A 27558-nucleotide genomic window follows, 5' to 3' on the forward strand; every position below is an offset into this window, starting at 1 on the left:
TATCCATTTGTGTCAGTTTCACTATTGCTAAATAATTTGAGGTCTTTAAAATGTTATTTTTTTAAAAAAGGGTATAAATAATAATTAAAAATTTTTTTCAGTTAGCAAGTTAGGTTTATTTTTAATTCCTCTCAGCAGTTGATAATAGGCATTCATCTTGGAAAGTATCCTTTTTCTAGGAATTTAACCACTTACGGCAGTCTGGTTACTACTTTGACAAGAATAGAATCCATGTTATTTATATATATATATGATACAAAAATCAGTTCCATTCCTAATTTTGTTACTGGTATTATACTCTGTCAACTGCGTAATTGATGTTTCTCTTCTACCTGGAAGATTATGTATTAAAATTTAACAATTGATATTTTCCTACCATTTACTTCCCTATATAATTTCTTACTGAAAGACCTTGCTATTGTGTCATTGACAGTTTAGTTAGTGGTTAGGAGCCTGGATTTTGGAGTCACATGGAGTAAATTTAATCTATTTTTCTGCTTACTTGTTAATTAAAGTTAATTTAAATTTTGTTAATATAATTTTTAAAGCATCTCACTATGTTGTTGAGAATTCTATGATACAAGTGTATATAAATTGCTTAGTATGGGGCCTGGCTCATGGTAAGCACTCAGTAAGTAATAACATTGGTAATTTATATAAATGTTAGCCATTATTATTATTATTATCATTTTTTGAAACATGAATTAAACTTACAGGAAAATTTTATTTTGAAACTTAGCTTGAGAAACAGGTAGTTCTGTAGGATCTCCTAATATATATTAGATGTCATTTCTATCCCCTGCTAAAGAGTCTTACTAGATAAGGAACCTTCAGGGTGGTAGACTCTTTCCTAGATTGATGTCCAAGTCTGTACTAAGGATGGTTCTTTGGTTCATGGATTACTTGGTCTTCTCTGATTATTTGTGATGAGAGAAGTATGTTATGACTACCTAATCCATTACTTTTAGTGTGTGTTGTTGCTGCTAATATATTTGAGGAGTTTCTGATTTTTTTCAATTTACATTTTATAGGCATACCTCAGAGATACTGTGGGTTTGGTTCCAGACTACTGCAATAAAACAAGAATATATGTGTGTGTGTATGTGTGTGTGTGTGTGTGTGTGTGTGTGTATGTATACATATATACACACACACACACATATATATATTTTAAGTTCTAGTATACACACACATATACAACTTATATATGTAATTGACTTATATTCTTGGTTTTATTAAAGGTATGTTTCAGGTCTATGGATGCTTTCAAAAAGTGAACAGCTGATCTTTAAATAATTCTAAAATAGTATTTATAGACATTTTATCAGTTAAGAGTTTTAGAGACATGTGATTGAATTCATCCAATTTCTGTAGCTAGGAAAGCAGCTTACCAGATAACTAACTAATATATAGTTTATGTCTTCTCCTCACCTTTAGAAAGAGAGAACATATATAGGCATATCTCAGATATATTGCATGTTTGATTCCAGACCACCACAGTAAAGTGAATATTGCATATAAAGTGATTCATATGAATTTTTGGCTTCCCAGTGCATGTAAAAGTTATGTTTACACTGTACTGTAGTCTGTGAAGTATATAATAGCATTGTGTCTTAAAAAATACACATACCTTAATTTAAAAATACTTTATTGCTTAAAAATGCCAGTCATCATCACGAGCCTTCAGTAAGTTGTAGTCTTATTGCTGGAGGAGGGTCTTGTCTCAATGTTGGTAGCTGCTGACTGATCAGGATGGTGATTACTAAAGGTTGGAGTGGCTGTGGCAGTTCTCACAATAAGACAACAATTAAGTTTGCTGCATGGATTGACTCTTCGTTTCATGAACAATATCTTTGTAGCATGCAATGCTGTTTGATAGCATTTTACCCACAGCAGAACTTCTTTCAAAATTGGAGTCAATCCTCTCAAACTCTCTCACTGCGTTATCAACTAAGTTTATGTAATATTCTAAATCCTTTTTTGTCATTTCAGCAGTCTTCACAGCATCTTCATCAGGAGTAGATTCCATCTCAGGAAATCACTTTTTTGCTCATCTGTAAGAAGCAACTCCTTGATCGTTAAAGTTTTATCATGAGATTGCAGCAGTTCATTCACATCTTCAAGCTCTGCTTCTAATTCTAGTTTTCTTGCTCTTTCCACCAATCTGCAGTTACTATAGTCACTGAAGTCTTAAACCCCCTCAGAGCCATCCATGAAGGTTGGAGTCACATTCTTCCAAACTCCTGTTAATGTTGATATTTTGATCTCTTCCTGTGAATCTTATATGTTCTTAATGGCATTTAGAATGGTGTTTCCTTTCCAGAAGGCTTTCATTTTACTTTGTCCAGATCTATCAGAAGAATCACTATAGCAGCTATAGCATTACAAAATGTATTTCTTAAACGATAGGACTTGAAAGTTAATTATTCTTTGATCCATGGACTGCAGAATGGATGTTGTGTTAGCAGGCATGAAAACAACATTAATCTCATTGTACATCTCTGTCAGCTCTTGGGTGACCAGGTGCATTGTCAACGAGCAGTAATATTTTGAAAGGAATCTTTTCTTCTGAGCAGTAGGTCTCAACAGTGGGCTTAAATATTCAGTAAACCATGTTGTTAACAGGTGTGCTGTCATCTAGGCTTTGTTCCATTTATAGAGCACAGGCAGAGTGGATTTAGCATAATTCTTAAGGGCCCTATACTTTTTGGAATAGTAAATGAGCTTTGGCTCATTTCAAGCTGGCTTCACCAGCTATATTAGCCCCTAACAAGAGAGTCAGCCTGTCCTGTGAAGTTAGGCATTGACTTCTCCTCTCCAGCTATGAAAGTCCTAGATGGCATCTTCTTCTGATAGAAAGCTGTTTCATCTACATTGAAAATCTGTTGTTTAGCAGAGCCACCTTCATTAATTATCTTAGGCAGATCTTCTGGATAACTTGCTGCAGCTTCTACATCAGCACTTGCTGCTTCACATTGTACTTTGATGTTACAGAGGTGGCTTCTTTCTTTAAAACTCATGAACCAACCTCTGCTAGCTTCATACTTTTCTTCTGCAATTTCCTCACCGTTTTCAGCCTTCACAGAATTGAGGAGAGGTAGGGTCTTGTTTTGGATTCAGCTTTGGCTTACAGAAATATTGCGGCTGGGTTGATTTTCTCTCCCGACCACTAAAACTTTCTCCGTATCAGCAATATTGCTTTCTCATCATATGTATGTTCCCTGGAGTAGCACTTTGAATTTCCTTCAAGAAGTTTTCCTTTGCATTCACACCTTGGCTAACTGGTGCAAAAGGCCTACCTTTAGGCCCGTCTCAGCTTTTGACGTGCCTTACTAAGTTTAATCATTTAAGTTTTTGATTTGAAGTGAGAGACATGTGACTCTTCCTTTCACTTGAATACCGAGAGGCCATTATAGGGTTATTAATTGGCCTAATTTCAATATTGTGTCTCAAGGATTAGGGAGGCCTGAGGAGAGGGAGGGAGATGGAAAATGACAAGTCAGTGGAGCAGTCAGAACACAACATTTATCAATTTAATTTGTTTTAAATGGGCATGGTTCATGGCCCTCCACAACAATTACAGTGGTAACATCAAAGATCACTGATCATAGATCACCATAACAAACATAATAATAAAGAAAACGTTTGAAATATTGCAGAAATTATCAAAATGTGACACACTGAGCAAATGCTGTTGGAAAAATGGCACTGATAGACTTGCTGGATGCAGGGTTGCCACAACTCTTCAATTTATAAAAAATTCAGTATCTGTGAAGTGTAATCAAGTGTAATCAATCTGTCAAGTGTAATCAATAAAATGAAGTATGCTTGTATTATTATTGTCTGAAAACTTATTTTTTCCCACATCCCAACTTTCAGAAAAGTCTGTACTTCGTGTAGCTGCTGTTGTTGTCATGCTCAGGTAGTTCAGCCAGAGGTGCTGGTTATAGGTAGTTTTTCTTCTTTCTTTTCTTAAACTGTATGTATATATATATGCTTGTACTAGGTATCTAAATGTTTTTTTTTTATTTAAGTAGAATTCAGCCCAAACTCCTCCATATGCCTTGGGGAAATCATTGAGGCCCTCAGCTGAAATGATTGAGACGACGAATGACTCAGGAAAAACAGAGCTTTTCTGCTCTATTAACTGCTTATCTGCTTACAGAGTTAAGACCGTTATTTCTTCAGGTAATAATTACATTTGCTAAATTTATATTTTTTTTTCTACTATTGAAGAAGAATGTAATGCTTTTCTTTACTTTATTACAAATTAAATTGATCTATATGGTTAAAGAAAGACCCAAGATTGTTTTAGTTTCAAAGAGCTGACTTTTAAATGAAAATAGTTTTTCAGTGATTTTCCTGGTTGGAGGATTTATTTTGTAATTTCACATGTGAGAAGAAAGAAAGAACACTTAGAAGTTCCAAGTTAACTTTTGTGTAAATAAGACTTACTTGAGGTTAGCTGTAGTTAACTTTACATATTATTGTTTAGTTTATTTTTTTGGTATATTACTTAGTATTTGGTTTTTTACTCTCCTAATACATTTTTGAATCATTTGTTCATCTATATAACTTATTCACTGGTTTTTATATTTTGCTACCAAGGTGTCCAGGTTTTGTGTCATAGCTGTAAAACCTCAGCAATCCCTCAGTATCACCTAGCCATGTCCAATGGAACTATATACAGCTTCTGCAGCTCCAGCTGTGTGGTGGCTTTCCAGGTATGATCTCAGGTAGCATTGTACCCTTGCAGTTCTCTTAGGCATTGGTCTATGACAAAATGTTAACTGCTGAAGGACCATACTTATTAAAGATTAAGTTAGAAAGAAAAAAATTCTGTTCAGCTGTGGTCCCAGAGGTCATTTCTGAGAATGTGTGAGCCCAAGATTTGAGCCTCGGTCCTCCTTTATTTAGAATCCTCACCTAAACTACCTTTTTCTCCCTCCTCTCCCTTGGCTTTCTCCCTTTCAGAAGAGTGGAAGCTAGGCTATGGCTTGGATAGGTGGTATGGTGGTGTGCTTTTCCCTCATCCTGGGCCAGATGCATAATGACTCCTGGCATGGAATTGGAAGTCTCTACTTGTCCCATTCTCTCCTCATTCTGTGATACACAGAGAAAGGGTAGGGTTTAGCAATCCCTTGGGTGGGAAGATGTCCCTCGCACCAGGAAGAAAGAGACTACTGGTGACCACTGTGCTCTTAATAGCCATCCGAGGCTGGTTGGTGATGGGAGGCAGGTGGAGGGGTATCTGGGGGGACAGGGGAGACTTGCTTTTTAATTTATTAATTAGAGTCATGTACAAGACACCTTTGGAAACCCTGAATTCCAGTCCTCAGCCTTTTAACGTTGCATTTCTCAGTCCTATTCTGGAAGTATGTCATTTCAGCTCTTTCTGTGAACTACTTTATAAAATTAAAAAAAAAATGTTTGGGGTGCATTAATTTATTAAAATGAGAAAATGAAAATTACCAAGTTGCCTTATTTCTCAACTGATAAAATCTTTACCTCATTTGTGTTCATTCAGAATGTATTTAACAAGCCAAAAGGAACAAACTCTTCAGCAGTGCCTGTGTCTCAGGGCCAAGTGGTTGTAAGCCCACCCTCTGGGTCAGCAGTGTCAGCAGGAGGAGGTAACACCTCTGCCGTTTCCCCCAGCTCCATCAGTGGCTCTGCCGCAGCCAGTCTCCAGCCTCTTGCTGCTCAGTCCCAGCAAGTTGCTTTAACCCATAGAGTTGTTAAACTCAAGTGTCAGCACTGTAACCATCTGTTTGCCACAAAACCAGAACTTCTTTTCTACAAGGTAAAGAGAGATCATGAAAGGGATTGACTATGAGTTTATCCAATAGAAGTATTTTTGTTTTTCCATCTTCAACAGTCACTCAATTTGCTTTTAAATGAGAAAAACAGGATTTCTTAAAAATAAAGCAACTTGTTTAATTAGATACTAATGACTGTTCTTCCTCTGCAGGGTAAAATGTTTCTGTTTTGTGGCAAGATTTGCTCCGATGAATACAAAAAGAAAAATAAAATTATGGCAATGTGTGACTACTGTAAACTGCAAAAAATTATAAAGGAGACTGTACGATTCTCAGGGGTTGATAAGCCATACTGTAGTGAAGGTAAAGAAAAAATTCAGTTTTGGCCACAGAGCATGTGGTTGTTATGTAATTCATGATGAGTTGGGCTGTTAATCCACAATTAATTTTCAAGTAATTTGTTATATGAGGTATAATTTGAAGCTTTTTTTTAATTGAGTTTATACTTTTCACTTTAAAGTCTGTGCTTTTAAGTGTTATAATAATCTCAATAAAGAAAAACTTTCAAAATATAATTAGGTCAATGGTATTAGTATAGAGAATAGAAAATCTTTTCGTGGGTTTAGCTGTGACTTCAGAGATCGTTTTGTTTTTGCACCCATTTATAAAGAGGTACTTAAGCATTTACGCTTCTTGGCTTTGATGTTTCTGAATATAGACGACTTAATATTTAGAGTATATGTTTCAAAGGTGATACGGGTTTGTTTGGTGAATATAGAGACTGGGTTTCTCTTAATTTAGAGGCAAATAATTGTGTCAGGAATATAGAAATTAGCTTAAAGTTGGTATCTAACACTGTGGAAGCTCACTTTACCTCCTTCAAGTTAATGTAAACTTGATTTTTCTTCCTTTTATTCCTTCTGGTTTTCAGTTTGCAAATTCCTCTCTGCCCGTGACTTTGGAGAACGATGGGGAAAATACTGTAAGATGTGCAGTTATTGCTCACAGACATCTCCTAATTTGGTAGAAAATCGATTGGAGGGCAAGTTAGAAGAGTTCTGTTGTGAAGATTGCATGACCAAATATACAGTTTTGTTCTATCAGGTAAGTGTAGTATACTTCTTTGGCTTTCTTAAGTTAGTACAAATTATTTTCTATTTAAAATATGTTCAGATTATGTGAAGAAAAATTTGGTGTTTAGAACTGGGAAAGTAAATTATAGGCTCCTAAAGCAAAATTCAATTGAATATGAACATGAAATCTCTGGGGTAAAGAGTATAGGATTTCTGGAGACTTTGTTGTTGAGGATGTGTTCCTTTTATTTTTGCTTTCTTGTAAACCACACTGACCTTATTTATAACTGTGAGTTCTTTCTAGTTAGAACTTTACATAGTTATGTTGCCTTAAGTGGCCCTCTCATTCAGAAGGTTACTGTGAGGAATTTGAAGTCAGACCTTGTTCTCACTTCACAGGTCAAATGACTGTGACTGACTTCTTTACTCCTCACATGACTCCTTTTTAAAAAAATTACTTTTTTGAAAAGCTAGCAATGAAAGCTACAATTAATTGAACCACTCATACATGTCTAGTGCTTCATGAGGTTATTTCATTTAATCCTCACCGCAATCCTAAGAGGCAGGTATATTATTGCCAGTTTATAGATAAGGAAAGAGTAGAGATCCCGGGAGGTTAAGTAATGTGCCCCTGAAGAAGCTGGTAGGTGACAGCTAGATAGCCCCTGTAACACTCCAGTGAAATCACTGTGTACTTGTTCACCTGCCTAAAATAGAATTTTCTTTGGGGGGAGGTGTGTCTTTTTAAAAAACTGTATGACCAGGACCTATCTCAGTGCTCAAGATGAAGGGTACATAGTTAGATATTTGTTGAACGAATCAGTCTTTATGACTCCAATGCCCATATTATTTCTACTGCAGTAGGCTGCCCCTTAAGCTTAAAAAAAAGCCTATCTTCAGATTCTTTCATCAGTAATTTTGAAAACAGGAGATCAGTTTTTATATCCTCCCGATTGAGGGCATCTATACAAAACAAATAGTTAGTATATATATTTTGACCACAATATTTTAAGGTAGGAACCTTACATTTTGTGATTTCACCTGACTCACATATCCTGTTTTCATGGTGCCTTCTGGCTTTATGATGAATGTTATCTTTTCATTATTTTATAGTTGTAAGCCTGCCCTGTTTTACATGTCTTTTTCAGATGGCCAAGTGTGATGGTTGTAAGCGGCAGGGTAAGCTGAGCGAGTCCATAAAATGGAAAGGGAACATCAGGCATTTCTGTAACCTGTTTTGTGTCTTGGAGTTTTGTCATCGTCAGCAAATTATGATTGATCCTATTTCTCAAAATAAAGGTAAAATTTAACTTGGCTAATGGGATTTTTATGTCAGTGTTAATATGCTATGTGTATAAACAGTTGTAAATAATATAATAAAAATAAAATTTCACTGGATTCAAGTAACCTGAATTTCCTTAAAATTTCCTGTAAGAATCCTTAAAAACTGCCCTTAAGGGAAAATTAATCCTGATGCTTGTAGCTATCAAAATCAAATATACCAAGGAATCAATAAATATATAAGCACTAATTTTTTAGGAAAATTAGATTTAATTGTTTTTGATTGAATTTATCTGTAATATATAACTTAACTAAAGGATATATGCTATTCAGGTAATAAACCAGAAATAAAAATAGAAAATGAGGGCAAACAAAGGAAGAAGATATAAGTATGTTAATATAGTTGCTATGACTGGTATAAGGTTTGATCTGGAGCTTGCTTGTAGCCAAAGAAAAAAGAACAACACATTAATTATAGCAGAAAAAATAAAGTAGAACAGTTCTTCATGGGTAGCAAAGTTTTTCCTGGCTAAGAATAAAATAATTTTGCAAGTAGGACAGCTAATGTTGTCAAAATAACCAGATGAATAGAGATATATGGTGTGTTCTTAAAGTAGTTCTCCAAAGTAGCACTTCTCTGAGTTAGAATAAAAATGTTTGATGTTATGTTCTCTGATCAAAGCCTGGAGTGCTGCTGAATGGACAGAATTCACATGCTTTGGCTCCTTACATTCTGGCCTTTGTCTACCTTTGCGTCTTGTTAATCATCACCGTAATCATATATGCCTTGTGCTTATCTTTTGTGTTACCATCCATTCCCTGAGACCAGTTAGGGTGGTGGTAGAATTTTGATTGTATAATGTGGGTTAACAAAATCAGTGTTCTTATGTGGACGGACAGCTACCTCACCAACTTATTTATAAAAATTATTATGTTAAATTTTTATTTAACTGTAGGAGTTTTATTTAGCTGTAAGAATTTTAATATTCACTAGAAGAAAAGTCCAGTTAATCCTGAAGCTGAAACCTGTATTTTTACCTGTTCAATACCACTTAAAGTTTATAATTTTAGAGAATCAGTCACCTTTTAGGTACTAATGAACACTAATCTGAACAGAATCACCCAACCCAACATTATGCAGAGGTAGATATTTGCATTGTACCTTGAAACTTAGTTGTTAAGTGGGGTCTTGTGTGTGATCCTTTTGTTTACACTAAGTCTAACCTTTTTGTTTATTTTAATCAGTAATTGTTCCTAAGGTGCAGACTGCTTCAGTGGAGCTCCCTTTTGCAAGGACAAATATAACACCAGTTATAACTAATGTGGTGTCATTGGCAAAAATATCTCCTGCCCAGCCTGCAGGGAACAGTGTTTCAAAAGGTATGACTTGCTGTAAAGGTATGTGGGTAGACTAGAGAGGTGAGTGTTGTCTAGTGTAAGTAGATGTTATTGATAATATTTAGATACACATTTATATGCAGAAACATGCTTCTCTGAGGGAAGTGGGTAGCCAGCAGGGTGGCATTTGTAGGGAAGGAAGTGGTATATATAGTTTATTTTTTCAAGAACCCAAGTGATTTTAATAAAGCTTCCTTTACCATCAGAAATTTTAATACAGTAGGATGGGGTTGGGGCCCAGGAATCCCTGCCTTTACCAAGCACCCCAGGTGATACTGCTGCCAAGTGTCCTTGTACCATTTTTTGAGAAATTCTGGACTAGACTCTAGACCACCTTAGTGAGAGGAAAGTAACCTCTTGGTTTCACTGCTTACTTTTGTTTATTCTAGGGATAATAATATATGTTTTAATTTATAACAGGTGCAGTTATTACTAAAGAGGCAACAAAGATCATTGAAGATGTAAGTTTTATTGTTAATGTTTTTCTGATTAATGCCCCTTAGGTTAAGTTTCACTTTGGATATAGATTTCTAATATATATCTGAGTACATTTCTATCTGCAGCTTAGTCTTTTAAAAAAGTAGAGTAATATATGATGCACTAATTTTTTTGTTTCCAAGTCTTAGATCTAATAAGATGCATTCCTGATGCATTGTGTTCTGGTTCCCTAGTTTCTTTAAGTACTTGTTAATTTTCTCTGGTTGCTTGTTTTTCTCTTTTACTACATTCAGGTATTTTTCTATTAGACTAGAAGGTCTCTCTTGAAAAGATTCAGTATATTGTTGTTTTATGCATCTTTGAATTATGTGAGGCTGAAAATAGTGCAAAATAAAAATATATTTAAAATCCCATTTTATTGTGAAACTTTCAAAAATTAAAATTTTAAAGAAGTTTGTAATTTCAAATCTTCCAGGCTGAAAGAATTGCAAACTATGTCATTGTTGTTCTATGTCAGCATCACTTTAGCAGGAAAACAAAACTCCCATCATCCTTTATCAATATCAGACTTAATGTGTCAGATCTTGGGTTACCGTTTTTAGTTGACTGTTGTGTTCCTCTCTTAACTTTTGCTCCTAAGACAATTAAAAATCTTTAAAAAAAAACCCCAAAAAACCATGTAACAGTGTCATTCAAGTTCATTAAGTGGTGGTCTGTGCTAAAAAGTGTGCCCCAAATTCAATACATTCGGAGCAGAAGTTAGATGTGATAAAACTCTGTGAAGAAGGCCAGACCATTGCTATGATAGCTCACACTGTTAATTTAGGAGAGTGCACCCTGCATGGTATTAGACATAATGCTAAAAAAACCCAAAAGCAGCATTAAAGCTGGTGTACCCTTTAGTTCACAAAATTTCTATCTTATAACCAGGAAAGGATAATGGAATAAATGGAAAAAATCCTGGTAACACAGCTGCCATAATGCACCCCTAAGGCCATGTTCTCATCTGTGCTAAAGCTTGAAGTATTTTTGATGATTTGAAAGAAGGTGACATTGAGACAAAAGGTTTACTACAAATCATGGCCAGCTTTCCAATTTTAAAGCCCACCAAGGTTTTAAGGATATAAAAATGAGCATACAAGCTGTATCTACTAACATTGAAGCTATTTCAGCTTTACCAGAATTTAAAGAGGCTTAAACTTGGGAAGACGACATAACATCTGCTAATAAAGGAACTATGAAATGGTAAAGAAAGTAAATTTGTGCAAGGTTGATGAAAGGGACGTTGAAATTTTGCTTGGGTTGTTTCTCAGGGATTAATATAGGAAGACTTGCTAGAATTAGAAAAACAAAGGTTGGCAGGAAGAGGGCCCCAGCAATTAGCCTGGGCCTTCAGCACATCAGCTAGCAGTGAAGTGACTGTCATAGGCTTTTGACCATATTTCAGATGAAACAGTTGCTATTTTTGAAGATGCTCCAAATGTAGATTGAGGTACCACGGTGGCAAGGCGAAAGATGGACAGTGTGTCTGCCTATCAAGAAATCCTTAGTGAAAAAAATGAGAAAAAAAAACCAAGCCACATTAGATTCATTCTTTAGCAAAAATCTTCGGGGGAATCAGATCAGCCTTCACCAAAATGTGGAGTATAGTTTATCCTACCTGATTTAATATTTCTTAGCTCTCCTATTATTAGTGTTGGAAGATGATAATGATAATTCTGCTTAATTATTTTCAGGCAGTATACCACATTAGTTAATGGAATCATTAAGTTAACTTTGCATTTATTTGTATATTATGTATTGTACATTAAATTATATTTTAAAACTACTTGATTAATAAATCACTGTGTTATAGAATAATTTTGTTATTAACTACCTAGTTGTATAATGAATTGTTATTAATGTATTATATCTTATATTAGTAAGTACTATTAATATGTGTTATAAAATATTCTGTATTTGTTGTAGATTTATGTACTCTGAGACTGCATTCCTCCTCTACTTAATATGTATAGGATAATTAGTCTTGAATTATGGTAGTTTTGAATATTTAGGATTTTCAAGAACCTATCCCTCATATTAAATGTGACTTTGCTCTATATATGTTTTCCCTATGTGGAGTATTTCTATAATTCACCAGTAATTTAAAGTATGTTATAGAACAGCTCTGATTAATATTTTCAGTTTAGTCTATAAAAAGTATACTAATAAATAGGTTAGTGTTCTTATGATTTAAAAAAGAACTGACAGTTTTAGAATCTTTTCTTTGTTTCTCTGGGACTATTTTCTGAACCTCCTTCATGTTATTTAAATGGTCTTAAATTGAGGGGGGAAAGGTGAGATACAAGAAAGTGCAAATAAGAAAATATACAGCAAATGTCAGCAGACTTTTTCTGTAAAGGTCTAGAGAATAAATATTTAGACTTTGCAGGCCAGACAGTTTCTGTTACAACCCCTTACCTCTGCCATCATAGTACAGAAGTAGCCATAGACAAGACATTAAATGAGTGAGTGGCTGTATTCCAATAAAGCTTTATTTACAAAAACTGGTAGTGGGCTGGACTTGGCCCATGAGTCATACTTGGTCAACTCTTGCTCTACTGTATTCCCACCATTCAGAAATAACCATTGATAGATTTTGCTTACTTGCTTAGTTTTTTTTTTCTCCTACCCTTCTTTTTTTTTTTTTAAATGAATCATTATTTCAGTCCCCTTTTCACATCTCTAGATGCAACTACTGTTATGAGTAGTTGATCATTTTTAAACTTTCACATTCATATATACAAATCCATGGAAAATATTTAATACTGTTTTTTTAACATTTTTTATTGATTTATAATCATTTTACAATGTTGCGTCAAATTCCAGTGTTCAGCACAATTTTTCAGTCATTCATGGACATATACACACTCACTGTCACATTTTTTTCTCTGTGATTTATCATAACATTTTGTGTATATTTCCCTGTGCTATACAGTGTAATCTTGTTTATCTATTCTACAATTTTGAAATCCCAGTCTATCCCTTCCCACCCTCTACCCCCCTGGTAACAATACTGTTTTTTAAAAAAATTCTGTGTGATACTTAGTAGGTTTGGTACATTCCTGTTGCTCCTGTACATTATTTTACTGTATGTAGGTACCACATTTTACTTACCTATTTGCCCTATTGATGAACATTAGGTTGCTTGCAGTTTTTCACTATTAAAAATCTCTGCTACAATGAATGTTCTTGTATACGTCTACTTGTGCATATGTGCAGGTGTTTGTCTAGTGTAGACATGGAAGAGTGGAATTTTGGGGTCAAAGCGCATTTGCATTTTTAGTTTTCAAATTGCCCTATATAGTGGCTGTTCCTGTTTTTTTTCCTCCCAGCAGTTTATGTTTGTATTCGTTTCTCATAGCCTTACTATCATTTGATGTTGTCAGATTTAAACATTTTTTTTGCCAAGCTGTTTAGTAATATCTTATTGTCTTATTTTGCATGTCATTGATTACTAGAGAGTTTGCTTATATTTCTGTTTTTAAACATTTGAATTTTATTTACTTTGAATTTCCTGTTTTCAGTTTTCTTCCATTTTTGTGTTTAATTGCCTTTTTCTTATTGATTTGTAGGATTTCTTTTTATATTCTGGATTTGCCTCCCTTTCTACTCATCATTTTTATTGACACAAAACCATGCAGTAATACTTCTGACCTGAAAAACGTCCTTCTTTAGCACTGTGGTCCTTCAGCTACTGTCCCATTTCTCTGCTCTCCATTTTGGAAGAACTCCTCTAAGAGTGGCCTCTCCTTGCTGCCTCCATTTTCTGATCTGTTATATTCCCTTAGCTCACTCTAGTCAGGCTTTTGTCTGCACCACTCACTGAAACTGTCAAGGTCACTATCAGTCTTTAGTTTGCCACTAACCAGTGGTCATTTTCAGTTCTCATTCTATTCATCCTTTCAGTAACATCTGACACAGTTGATCTCTCCTTCCTTCTTGAAATACCTTCTTCAACTTCTAGGTCATTATACTTGCCTCTCTTGTCAATCTACATTTCTTCGTAGGGGACTCATGTAGTCCTCTGGCTTCAAACCACCTAGATGATGGCTGATTCCCAGATTTATTTCTCTTGCCCTGACCTCTGAGCTCCAGGTTCAGGTATCCATCCAACTGAGTATATGACATTTACACTTAAATAATTAATAGCCATCTCAAATAGTATGTCTAAAGCAGAACCCTTCCCCCTACACTCCTCTGCAATGTTCCTTACTTCGTATCTCTCCTAGTGCTGCCTCCTTAGTCTGATCCACCACCATCTTCTGGATTATTGTGGTGACCTCCTTCCTACTTGTCTTCCTGCTTCAATTCTTACCCTTTGCAGTTTTTTTCCTCCACACCGTTGCTGGAGTGATCGTCTTAAAACACAAATCAGGTTACATCGTTCCACTGCTTTAAAAACCTTCAGTGAAGTTCTGAAAAAGAAGAATAAAGATGGGGAAGAGGTCGTTTTCAAAATTGTAGGATAACTACAAATTCTATAAGCTACATAGTTAGAATAACATGAAGATAGACAGACATGGATAGACAGACAACTTGATATAAAAGAAGTCCAGAAATAGACCTAAATCTATATCTATATCTATGAGAATTTAGAAATAATAAAGGTGGCAGTTCAGATCAGTAGGAGAGATCTAGATTATTCAATAAAAAGTATCATGACAACAAAGTAGACATATGGAAGAAAATACAGTAGGATTTCTACCTCACAAGCTAAACTAAAATGCAGTCCAGATGGAGAAAAGATTTAAATTTTAAAAAATAATAAAAGTACTAGGAATAAGTATAGGAAAGAATTTTAATGCAGAAGTGGGGAAAGTTTTTCTAACCATGTCATAGAACCTGAAAGCCATAAAAGATTTGTTAGGGAAATTCAACTACATTTCACAGTCAAAAGACAAATGAAAAAAACAAAAAAAGTTGCAATTTATGTCATAAAAGGCTAGTTTTTTTTCATATATAAAGAGTTCCTATGAATCAGTAAGACCCAGGACCCATTAGGAACATGGGCAAAAGTATCATCCATCAGTTTACAGACTAGGAAATAAAAACATAATTCTTAAACATAGTAAACATATCCAACTTCAGTATTAGAGAAATGCCATTTAGAACTACAGTTTTGTCAGAGTGGCAAATATAAAAATGATGGAAAACACTGTTAAGGCATTTTTATGTATTGCCAATAGCAGTTGGCGAAACTGCTACAGAGGGCAATTTAATAAAACCTGTTAAAATTTAAAATGTGAATACTGTTTTATCAGGAACTCCAATTTCAAGATTTTATCCTTCAGACATATTTTGCACATTTATGAAATGGTGTACAAGGATAATAGTTGCAGTATTGTTTGTGGTAGCAAAAGCCTGAAAACATCCTAATTGTTTCATCAGTGGTCAGGGCTGCTGTGAGTTCATCCTGAGTTATTGTGCAAATTAGAAAGAAAATAGCCCTTCATAGCCCTACATAGGTAGAGTCTGAAATGCACCCTCTCCAACCCCACACTTAGTCACATGGCCTGGGAAGTGCAATCCCTTGCACTCACAGACAGGGGCTCTGTTAGGACTTTAGGTACGTATACAATATGGGAATACAGTGGAATACTATGCAGTTAAAAAGAATGTGGCAGCTCTATATGTACAGACATAGAGCAGTCTCATATACAATAAGTGAGAAAACACAGAACACATGCCTGTACATTTGTGTAGAATATCTCTAGAAGGCAGCTAATAAACAGATAATAGTGATTACATCTGAGAGAAACTGAGGGGAGAGTTTTAAGAGGGAGAATTATTATTTTTTCATTGTTTACTATTTGAATCTTTGAATTTTGTTATGTTATATTCCCCATTCAAAAATATGGATAGAACTTTTTAAAAGATAACGGAAAATAGAGAAAAGGATATGAATAGACAGTTCACAGAAGAGGAAGTATAAGTAATGCTTAAACATGAAAAATATCTAACCACACTACTGTTACATAATTTTTCACTTATTGAGAAATAGCGAAAAAGTTTGATAATAATGTTTAGTGTGTTGGGAAACAGGCTCCCATACGTTGTGATATACATGTAGATTTTTATATACTTTGACCCACCAAACAGCACCTAGTTCTAGTCTGTGCGCCTGGCTATCCTACAGATCCATCTCTTGCTTCAATAGTATTTGGCTGGAACAGACCCAGGGGCACCCCTTCTTCCAGCCTCTGACCACCGTCCAACCTCTTTTCTAGTCGCAACCTCCAGAACCATCTTCTCAGGGATCCTCTGTGTCTAGGACCAACATTGTCTTTATTGCTAGTCAACCAAGAGCTCCCAGATTTGTCAGAATTATATCACCAAGGTGGAGGCCACCATCAGCTTCCTGGTCAACCTGTATCTCTGCAGGCCTCCGATACCTACCGCTCTCTGAGCATCTATTTCCATCATGACAGTCTGGCTCTGGAGAGTGTGGGCCACTGCTTCCGAGAGTTGGTCTCGAAGATGCAAAACCAGTGCAGCGGCCATGCCCTCTTCCAGGATGTGCAGAAGCCATTCCAAGATGAGTGGGGTAAAACCCTGGATACCATGAAAATTGCCATGGTCATGAAGAACCTGAACCAGACCCTTTTGGATCTTTATACTCTGGCTCTGCCCATCTGTGATGTCCAGGAGAATCACTTCATAGATGAGGAGGTGAAACTCATCAAGAAGATGGGCGACCACCTGACTAACCTCCATAGGCTGGCTGGCGTCCAGGCTGGGCTGGGCAAGTATCTATTTGAAGGTTCACCCTCAGCTCAAGAAGGAACAGGAGCCTCCAGCCCAGCTGCCTTTGAGGGGTCCCTCTGGCACCCCCCTGGTATCAGGGATGTTGCCCAAGCCTCTTTCTACAGCGACTAGGCAGCTTTTTAACCACCCTGGAGCCCTCTTCCAAGCCATGGACCAAATGGAAACCATGAAGCTTTCTGCAGGGAAAAAAACCACCTTAGTCCATAGATATACTAGTACATGCAGAATCAGTTTGTGTGTAAGGATATTCATTATAGCATTGTTTATCGAAAGATTTGTAACATTTAAATGTTCAGCAGCAGAGACTATTCAAATTACATACAGTACATTCAGTATATAAAGCTGTTACTAGGCAGCTTTGTATGAAGTTGTATAAAAATACCTCCAAGATAGTTTGCTAAGTGGCAAGGCAAGGTGCCAAACCTTGCCAAGAACATGCTACCATGTGTAGTCAGAAGCAACTTATTTAATTACATAGCCCATCTCTAGAAGGATGTATAAGAAACCGAGAACACTGTGTTCAAGGCTGAGTCTGGATGGATGGCAAACAGGTGTGGAAAACTTAACTTTGCACGTATATGTTTTTATACCTTTTGAATTATTACATCACTCAAAAGTACTGCATCTATTAACCTATATAAAAAGTAAATTTAAATTCAGTAGTCCCCCTTTATCTGTGGGGGATACGTCCCAAGACCCCCTAGTGGATGCCTAAAACCACGGATAGTACCAAATACTGTGTTTTTTTCCTATACATACATATCTATGATGAAGTTTAGGCACAGTAAGAGATAACGACAGTAACAATAAAATAGAACAATTATAACAACGTATTATAATAGAAGTCACACGAATGTGGTTTCTCTGCCTCATTATATTTTACTGTACTGTAATCATTCTTGTGATGATACGAGATGATGCAGTGAGAGGAAGTGAGGTAAATAATGTAGGCATTGTGACGGAGCGTTAAGCTTTTCCCTTTGCACTTGAAGGCTGCACTTTAGGGCTTCTCTTTGGCATATCTGAATTGCCAGCATCACTGCTCTTGCACTCTGGAGCTATTATTAAATAAAATAAAGGTTACTTGACCACAAGAACTGTGATACCACGGCAGTCGATCTGATAACCAAGATGGCCACTAAATGACTTACTGGGCAGGATCCGCTGGACAAAGGAATGATTCACTTCCTGGGCAGGACAGAACTGGGCAGCAAGAGATTTCAACAGGTTACTCAGAACGGTGCAGTATTGGAAACTTACGAGTTGTTTATTTCTGGAATTTTCAATCTGATATTTTCAGACTGCTGTTGATCCTGGGTCACTGAAACTGAGGAAAATGCAGATGCGAGGGACTACTGTGTACCGTTTGGTGGTTTTTCTATCACACTTAAAATAAAATCCTAATTTTTTTTTTAAACTAAGACCTTCCAGGTCCTATACAGTTTGGCTTCTGCCTGCCTCTCCAAACATACCATTCTAGCCTCTGATCACTTTATTTTAGCCTTGTGCTTGTTGATGTTCTTAAAGCCTGCCGTACTCTTTCCCACCTCAGGGCTTTTGCACTGCAGTCCCTCTGCCTGGTATCCTCTGACCTCACCTTTGTGTGACTTGCTCTTTTGAATATTCAGAAGGCCTTTGCTCACGAGTTTACTACAAACTTACCTCTCCTCCATGCTATCACTCTCCATTCCCTTATCCTGCTTTATTTCTTTCAGAGCACTTATCACTACCTGGACTTACACATGATGTGTCTCCTTCTAGAATGTAAAGCCCACAAGAGCAGGATTTAGATTTGTTTTCTGCTGTATCCCCAGGGCTGAGAACAGTGCCTGGCTTGTAGAAAACAGTCAGTAAATGTTTACTGAATGAAAGAACATGTTTTAAATATACATTCTCCCACTCTGCTGCTTATCCTTCAACTTTAAAGACCTTTGTCTGCAAAAGTTTTTAATTTCAAGGTAGTCAAATATGTCATCTTTTCTACTGTATTTTTAACTCGTGTTTTATTTGAGTACTTTCTCTGAGTTCTGGTTATTTGAAAATTCACCATTGATTTTAAAGTTTTATTTATTTTTTTTTACTGTTGAGGTATTTAATGAATGTGGAATATTTTTTTACAAATGGGCTGAGGTTGGATCTGATTTTTTCTGAATAGCCAATTGTCCTAGTCAGCAAAGATTGTTTCATTGTTTTGATTGTACTTATTATAGGCACAGTCTTTTTAAAAAATCAATAAATAGAACTGATACTGATTAGAAGAATTAGGAATTAGTGTATATTTTCCAAAGTGACTTTATTGCATCACTCTTTCAGAGAATTATATTTCTCTTGATATATGTCATCTTTCAAAGTTGATAACAACTATAGTAGTGAGATGGTACTAAGAAAATCTCTCTGATTTCTGAATTTGTTTTTTAACTAGGGAAGTACACAGACAGATGCCATGAAACTTCTGTCTTCCCAGTCTTTGAGGCTTTTAAAGAACAAAGCGTTATTGTGTAAACCCGTCACACAGACCAAGGCCACCTCTTGCAAACCACATACACAGCACAAGGAATGTCAGACAGGTATGTGTTGTTCTTTCACATGTAGTAAGTTTGTTTTCTGTTTTGTGTGTTTGCTTTTGTTTTTCTTAAGAAAGGAAAAGTCATTGACACTTTCTTAAATGTGAAAACATTGATTATTTCTTGGATCACATACTTTAACTTCTAATTTATTCCTTTTATATTTATTGTCACTAACACTAATAACTACCAAATTGAATCCATATGCACACAGAGCATTATGTGCAGAGTGGACAAGCATCTTCTATATGTGCACATTGCATTTCAAGTGTATAGATAAGCCATTATAATCACTAAGATACAAATTTAGTTAAAAGCATTAGTGGTTTAACCTTGGTTCTTTTTTTTAAACACTGTAAATTGATTTACTTAAAGTATAACTATATGTCTTATCAGGAAAGTTATTTGAATTCACACTTGAAAATGTTGTACACTGTTTTCCCCAATCTATGTTAACTGCTTTTAATCCCACTGTCTTTATATTTTCAATTGCTTTTATAGCCTACTCTGCCTAAAACATTATTTTGTTTTTAATGATAATTTTACTTTACAGAATATACTTTACTTAAAAGCTTAGTCTGTCAACAACTAATCATGAGTTTTTATGTAGGATGCCTTTCTTTTGGTAGGAGTCAAGGAGAAGCCTGTTTTCCTTCCTTAGTAAATTTGATTGTTTTATATTCCTGTTAAAATGATACACTCTCTGTGTACATGAATTTATATTATATACACATTCACATGTGGAAGGTAGTAAGGGATGTGTGGTTATCTATATATGTGGGTATGTGTATGCTTATATATTTTTAAAAAATTTCTGGATTAACTATTAGGATGTTTTCTGTACACTGTTGTAAGCTACATTTTCATTTGACATCGCATGAAAACATTATTCCACATCAACATAAATTTAAATATACATTGAGAATCTTAATGGATGCATAGATTCCAGTGTATATACTGTATGGATATATATAATCTCCTCCTAAGATTGAACATTTAGATTGCTTCTAGTTTTTTAATATTATAAACAGTATTGAGTTTAGCTGTGTGAATGGTCTTTGTCCATTTGTCTAATTATGTCCTTAGAATAAATCCTAAGTAGTGGAATTATTGATTCAAAAGCTGTCATAGATTTTTAAGGCTTAGATTTTGATATGTATTGTGAAATTGCTCTCCTGAAAAGCTGTATCAATTTATGCTCCAGCCAGCAATGTTTAAAAGTATCCATTTCTCTACACCTTCATTGACATTGGGTATTAAAATTATTAATAACTAACTTCCTTTCCCCTAACTTTAATTTTGAAAAGTTTCAAAATTCAGAAAGATAGAAAATAAAGCACAGTGAATACCCTTGAATGAATATACACATGAATATACCATTCATTTAGATTCACCGAATGTTAACTTTTTACAACATTTTTTCTCTCACCTTTTTCCTCTGAACTTTAAAAAGAAATAGTTTATCCTTAATGTAGTGTATTCTGTGGACATCAGTCCTAATTCCACTAATCTATTGAATACATGGCATTGCTGGTACACGTACCACAGCCTGTAGTTTTACTGCCGTCAGTGACCAAGCTTTGGGCAAAGGAGAAATTCGGTTTTTAACGGCATCATGGAAGTATTATGGTTTGTGTTTAAATCTTAAGTAGTGTATGCTTTTGACAAATATAAATAGTAACAAAATATAAATTTTAAATGTGTGGGGGAAAAACATAAAGAACATTCTTATTTGTTTTTAAACATAACAGTGATTCAAATATTTCATTCAGATTTATCTATGCCTAATGAGAAAAATGATGCGGAACTTGATTCTCCACCTGCAAAGAAAAAAAGAATAGGTTTTTTCCAGACTTATGATGCGGAATATTTAAAAGTTGGTTTTATTATCTATCCCGGATCAAAAGAAAGTTCACCAAGGCCACAGTGTGTCATTTGTGGAGAAATTTTATCCAGTGAAAACATGAAGCCAGCAAATCTCTCTCATCATTTGAAGACAAAGCATTCAGAATTAGAAAACAATCCAGTAGATTTTTTTGAACAAAAATCTCTTGAAATGGAATGTCAAAACAGTGCTTTAAAAAAGTGTTTACTAGTTGAAAAGTCACTTGTGAAAGCTTCTTATTTAATTGCTTTCCAAATTGCTGCCAGCAAAAAGCCATTTTCCATAGCTGAAGAATTAATTAAACCATATTTAGTAGAAATGTGTTCAGAAGTTTTGGGTTCAAGTGCTGGAGACAAAATGAAAACCATTGCTCTTTCAAATAATACAATTGGGCACAGGATTGATGAACTATCTGCAGACATTGAAGATCAGCTGATTCAAAAAGTCAGAGAGTCAAAGTGGTTTGCCCTTCAAATAGATGAGTCATCAGAAATCTCAAACACCACCCTTCTTTTGTGCTATATTCGTTTCATTGATTATGGTTGTAGTGACATAAAAGAAGAATTATTATGTTGCATTGAAATGCCTTCTCAAATGACTGATTTTGACGTATTTGAAGTAATAAATAAATATATTGATAGTAAATCTCTGAATTGGAAGCATTGTGTTGGTCTCTGTACAGATGGGGCTGCAAGCATGACTGGTAGGTGTTCTGGTTTACAGGCAAAAATTCAAGAAGTTGCCATGAATACAGTGGCATTTACACATTGTTTTATTCACCGTGAACATTTAGCAGCAGAAAAATTGTCTCCATGCTTACATGAAATTCTTCTGCAGTCAGCACAAATTTTAAGTTTTATAAAGAGCAATGCTTTGAATTCACGTATGTTAACCATTTTATGTGAAGAGATGGGGTCTGAGCATGTGAATTTACCACTTCGTGCTGAAGTACGTTGGATATCGAGAGGGAGAATTTTAACAAGATTATTTCAGTTGCGGCATGAAATTGAAATATTTTTAAATCAAAAGCATTCAGATTTGGCCAAGTGTTTTTTTGATGAGGAATGGGTTGCAAAGTTGGCCTATTTATCAGATATTTTTTCACTTATAAATGAACTAAATTTAAGTCTCCAAGGAACTATGACTACTCTCTTCAATTTGTATAATAAAATCGATGTGCTTAAAGAAAAGTTAAAAATGTGGTTGAAGCGCACACAGGAGAATGATTATGACATGTTCCCTTCGTTTTCTGAAATCTCAAACTCATCAGGCTTAAATATGAGAAGTATTACAAGCATTATTTTTGAACACCTGGAAGGACTTTCTCAAATGTTCAATGACTGTTATCCACCAGAAGAAGACTTGCGTTCAGGAAACTTGTGGATAATTAATCCTTTTATCAATCACCAAAATAGTAATCTCACGGACTTTGAAGAAGAAAAATTAGCACAGTTGTCTTCAGATTTAGGATTACAATCAGCATTTAAATCAATGTCTGTAACTCAGTTTTGGATAAATGCAAAGGCAAGTTACCCAGAACTCCATGAAAAGGCAATGAAATTTTTATTGCCTTTTTCAACTATTTATTTATGTGATGCTACATTTTCAGCTTTGACTGAGTCAAAACAAAGAAATCTGTTGGTTTCTGGCCCTGTCCTAAGACTTGCAGTCACATCTTTAATTCCGAGGATAGAAAAATTAGTAAAGGAGAAGGAATAGTAACATGCATATTGCTTATTATCAAAGTCTATAATTTTGTGTTAAATTTTGTATGAGATAATTATCCTAAAATATAATTTCCTAATGTGGATATGTGTTTTTGGTGATTAAATAAGTGTTTTAATAATTTTTCTCTTTTTGTTGAGGAATTTAATAATTATGCATTTATACATAATTATATATAACTTTAATGGTCCAAGGTAGCAAATTTAGCTATTTTATTGATTGATCAAATAATTTGGATTAGCAACAGAGATGTAGGTAATGAAAGGCCCTATTCATAATGTAATAGCTAGCACACCTGAGTGTTGAAACTGCTTGGCCTCTAGAAGCACATGGGACATTTCAGTCTTCAGCCAGCCAGCTACCTGCCCAGCAGGTTGTGGGTAGATAAAAAGAGATCCTAGCAGCTTGGCTAATGGGAAATGGAAGCAGCAGGAGAGTTTGAGACCCATGTTAGGGGCCTCTCTGGCTCTCTAGACCAGGGCTTGGCAAACCTTTCTCATAAAAGGCCGGGTAGTGAATGTTTTAGGCTTTGCAGACCATAAGGTGGGAATTACTCAGTTCTGCCATTGCAGCACAAAAGCAGCTGTAGACAATACACAGACAAGTAAGTGTGGCTGTGTTTCAATAAAATTACTTGTTTATGGACACTGAAACATCAATTTCATATACTTTTTATGTGTCATGAAAGCTGCCTGAAACATTTTTTACCATTAAAAAATGTAAACACACAAACATTGTTAGCTGGGGGAGGAGGGAGTTAAAAAAATTTTGTCATAGTTTACTCCTCCAGGTCTAGATAGATTCCCCGGTAAAGGCAGATGGGCCGGGCATGGCCTGTAGGGTTTTCAGTGAGAGCGTCCCTACCCACGTGGGGCTGCAAGTATCTGAATATTCAAACACCTTTCACATTTTAACTTCAGCTGAGGGATATTAAAGAGAAAATATATTTCAGGCAATGATAGAAAAGAACTATTTTATAATTACTAGTTATTGATTTGTTTCTAGTAATTTCATATTTACTAATTTACAAATAACTCTTTGAGCTCTTGCATGTGCCAGGCATTGCACTAGGCCTGCGACAGGCCCAGAACTGATACTGCATTATCCCTATTTACAGATGCAGACAGTGAGGCCCACTGAGGTTAGGTGATAGCTCAGACCGCCAAGCTAGTGTGGCATGGGCAGGAACGACCACCCCTGGCCCCCGGTCTTTTGGTCATAACGGAGCTCTTCTGCAAGCCACGTCCGGATACCCATGTTTGATTTTACTCTGTCCGTATTGGCTGGGAGACTTCCCTGAATTCAGGTGGGGGCCGTTTAGTCAGTTAAGAGCAAGTGGGACTCAGTGTCCCCATCTGTGAGATGGGGATGCCCCGCCCAAACGCGGTCTCCTCCCCAAGCCGGTGCTGAGCCAAAAGACAGGCAACCTCCGGGAGAGGCGAGGAAGGGAGGCTGTGGCGCAGGTCTTCCGGCCGCCCCGGGAGGGAGGAAACGGACGGGCGGCGGGGGGGCGGGTTTTTGGCGGGACCTACCCTGGGGCGGGCGCGTCCCGGGCGGCCTGCGCGGCCATGGCGCTCCCGCTCGCAGCTGTGCGCGTCCTGCTGGGCGGCTTCTTCGCGCTCACGGGGGCGGCCAAACTCTCGCCGCAGATCTCGGCTCCGGTGTCGGAGCAGATGGTGAGCGGCGCGGCGTGGGCGGCGGGCGGGCGGACGGGCGGGGGAGCGGCGGCGTGGCGGCGGCGGGCGCTGCGACCCCGGCCGGCCGTTACCCCGGCGCCCCGCGAACCCGCCTGCCTCAGGGGGAGAGCACATGGGCCGCGACTTAGACGTCGGCCCCTGCCCGGGGAGTCCCCCTGCGGTGTCCGGGTTTTCCGTGGAAGCGGACGGGCACTTCCCCTTCGAGCGGAGCGTTAGTGGCCCCAGGCACATCTGGAGCACATTCTAGAGAAATGCTCCAGAAACCTAGGGGAGGGTGAGGGACCAAACTCCGTGCTTCCCTCTCCGCCTTCCTTTGTTTGCTCGAGGTTCGTGAGGCAGGGGCTTACTAATTCCCACTTGGCAGGGTAGGAAACTCGCCCTGAAAGTGAAGTGAATGTGCTGAAGGTTACACAGCTAGTCAGGAAGCTGTAGGCAAACTTTAGACATTCTCCAAACTTAGAAACCGGAGAGCCCTTCCCGTGGAGCCTGAGAGGGAGGCCTTCAGCCTCCTATCTAGTTCCAGACTCTCGGCAAAGCTTTCAGGTCTTTATGCTCACCAGTCAGCCAAGCCCCTCAAACCAGACTTCAAGACCTCTGCCACCCTCCTCCTCCCAGGCCTGGTTTCTCCCTCCTCTTTCCTGTCTTAGGGTGGTGGGTTGTCTGGGGAAGTACATCCTCAGAGCCAGACAACTTCGAGTGAGTTTCTTCCTTGTAGCCCTGAGTAGGGGAGGTAGAGTTGAGGTGGGGGAGCAGGAAAAGGTAGCCAGCCTGAAGGTCGTGGTGAAGTTGTTATATGGCCCAGGACAGAGTCTGACTCAGTGAGATGAGTCACTCACTGACCCCCTCAACTTGCCTTGTGTCTACTCCAATGAGATCCAGGTACCAGCACGTGATATTAAGTGGAATCTGTTTAATGAACAACAGTCTCCCCTTCCAACCTCTTCCTCACCTCCAAATATTCCCTGCGTAGTAGTCTGAAGAGAAACCAGGCCAGGCAGAAAGAAGGAGAAGCTGTGGAGTTCCCAAGGCCTTGGTACTAGATGAGAAGGCCCAAGCCTAGCTTCCTCTTCCTGGAATTTGGGGCTGGGTTGTAATCTGATGAGAGTGGTGAGAAAATCAGTCCATCTCTGTACCACCATCCTGCCCTTGTCCTTGGAGCATAAAGCCTATTTCCTGATTCCAAAGCTCAGCCCCCCAGGGAGGCCCCCTCCTTTCCAGACTGACTGACCTCAGCCCCAGACCTGACCTAGGACAGTAGCTCCTTTGCTGGGGGAGTGGAGGGCACTGGCACAGAACGCCCCTGTGGAGCACCTGGGCAGTGGGTCCTCAGTGAGCGTGGCTGACAGACGTTCCCTGCTGCCCCTAGAAAGCCCTGTTCGAGCAGTTCGCTGAGGTGTTCCCGTTGAAGGTGTTCGGCTACCAGCCAGATCCCATAAGCTACCAAGCAGCTGTGGGCTGGCTGGAACTGTTGGCTGGGTTGCTGCTGGTCCTGGGCCCACCGATCCTACAAGAGATCAGTAACTTGCTTTTGACTCTGCTCATGTTGGGTAAGGGGGGTGCAACTGGGCTGGTGAAATGGAGGCCTCTGGGGGGAGGGTTATGGAAAGATCTGGCTGTTCTCTTTACTGCTGCCACCCTTTTTCTCTGGAACCAGAAGCATTTCTTGCTCTACTGCAGTTTCCACGATCTTCAGACTAGGACAGGTGCTTTTTAAACTTAATATACTATAACACTCTTCTGTGTCAACTCTTCCTTCTACGTCATCAGTTCTGTTGGCTGCATGGTATTCCATTGTAAGGGTATATTGTAACCTAAAAGCCCCTAACCCCTTTCTCTTCACCCCTACCCGGAGATGAGGGGATGGAGTAGCAGCTGCCACTGGACTCATGTGTCTGGCAGGTGGGAACAGAAGAGCAAGGAAGCTGGGCCCCCTGAACAGAAAGGCAGAGAATTTCCCTGGGCAGGCGTTCCTAGAGGGCCCCCTCATAGCAGCTCTGCCCACAGGAACTGCTGATGTACGAAGACAGCTGCTGCTTCAAAGGCCAGGTATCTTCAGGCTCTTCTATATTCCCTAGCCTGTGTCACCACTGCCGCCGCCACTACCACCCTTCTTCCTGGCTCTCTTTCCATCTCTGCAGCCTCCCTCATTTTCAGGTCCTTCCTACACCTCCACAACCAACCCCTGGGCCTCCTTCCCTCCACAGGATTATGAAAGGAGAAGGGTCAGGGAGAACTTGTTCCAAAATGCCCGTCTACCCACCTCCCTGCCTTGTTTGGTTGGATTGTTCCTATTTCTTGACGTCTGAGAGGGGCTATATTCAAGAAACTTCTGATTTCTGGTTCTGCTCTCTCTGGGAGGCCAGGGAGCTGACTAGTTTAGGGTGTGTGTGTGTGTGGCTGGGGGCTGTTTGTGACAGGGCTTAAGCTGGAGTGGGTCAGCCTTGGCTGGAGGGCTCTGAGTTCCTAAATCCTCTGGGCACCCCCAGGGAGCCTCAGAGACCTCATTTTCCATTCCAGGGGCTATCTTCACTTTGGCATCTCTGAAAGAGTCACTGATCACCTGCATCCCAGCCATCGTCTGCCTGGGGCTCCTTCTTCTGCTGGGTAACTGCTAGCTCTTAGTCCAAACTGAGAAGGTGGTAAAACCCACTAGGAAGAAGTCTCCAAGTACACTCAAGGGATCCTGAGAGTAGAGTGTCTCTTGCCTCTTCATGCCATCTCACTGTCAAAGCAGGAATGTGGTGGGACACAGCCTGCCACCTTGTTGCCAATGTAAGATTGGGCATTGTTGAAGTAGACATCTGGTCTACTTGGCCCTGCTTTCCCTCTTGGACATTTACTGTTCTTTTTTGAGGGGTACATGTAACATGCTCTAGCATTCCTCGTGTTATGTGAAAATAGAAAATAAATTTAAATCACCCCAAATTTTAA

General features: G+C 38.0%; 2 protein-coding genes and 1 long non-coding RNA gene across 8 annotated transcripts in view; 2 read left to right on the forward strand and 1 right to left on the reverse strand.

Moving 5' to 3' along the window:
- The window catches only part of ZMYM6 (zinc finger MYM-type containing 6), a 37186-nt gene extending 14171 nt beyond the window's left edge, over nt 1-23015 (forward strand). For 4 of the 5 annotated variants that reach the window (XM_072974819.1, XM_072974820.1, XM_072974818.1 and 1 more), the window contains 10 exons: nt 4038-4188; nt 4609-4724; nt 5528-5803; nt 5972-6122; nt 6691-6863; nt 7981-8131; nt 9359-9493; nt 9932-9972; nt 19179-19323; nt 21072-23015. In XM_072974819.1, coding sequence (XP_072830920.1) covers nt 4038-4188; nt 4609-4724; nt 5528-5803; nt 5972-6122; nt 6691-6863; nt 7981-8131; nt 9359-9493; nt 9932-9972; nt 19179-19323; nt 21072-22924 — 3192 coding nt within the window. In that variant the 3' untranslated portion in view covers nt 22925-23015. The remainder of the gene's footprint in view (nt 1-4037; nt 4189-4608; nt 4725-5527; nt 5804-5971; nt 6123-6690; nt 6864-7980; nt 8132-9358; nt 9494-9931; nt 9973-19178; nt 19324-21071) is intronic. The other variant, XM_031684002.2, reaches the window with a different exon arrangement.
- Nucleotides 1632-24807, reverse strand: LOC140700717 (uncharacterized). The gene is made up of 3 exons (XR_012079299.1): nt 24463-24807; nt 14307-14406; nt 1632-3466 (listed from the first exon to the last, which is right to left on the reverse strand). It is a non-coding gene; the product is annotated as an uncharacterized lncRNA (long non-coding RNA).
- TMEM35B (transmembrane protein 35B) lies at nt 24457-27558 on the forward strand. 2 transcript variants are annotated; one of them, XM_072974823.1, is made up of 4 exons: nt 24457-24606; nt 25994-26174; nt 26632-26673; nt 27145-27558. In XM_072974823.1, the coding sequence occupies exons 1-4, from the start codon at nt 24499-24501 to the stop codon at nt 27240-27242; spliced, it is 429 nt and encodes a 142-aa protein (XP_072830924.1). In that variant the 5' UTR covers nt 24457-24498; the 3' UTR covers nt 27243-27558. The 2 variants fall into 2 exon arrangements, with proteins under 2 accessions (XP_072830924.1, XP_072830925.1); XM_072974824.1 differs by lacking the exon at nt 26632-26673.

Source organism: Vicugna pacos, chromosome 13 (assembly GCF_048564905.1).
Source record: "Vicugna pacos chromosome 13, VicPac4, whole genome shotgun sequence".
Lineage (NCBI taxonomy): Eukaryota > Metazoa > Chordata > Mammalia > Artiodactyla > Camelidae > Vicugna > Vicugna pacos.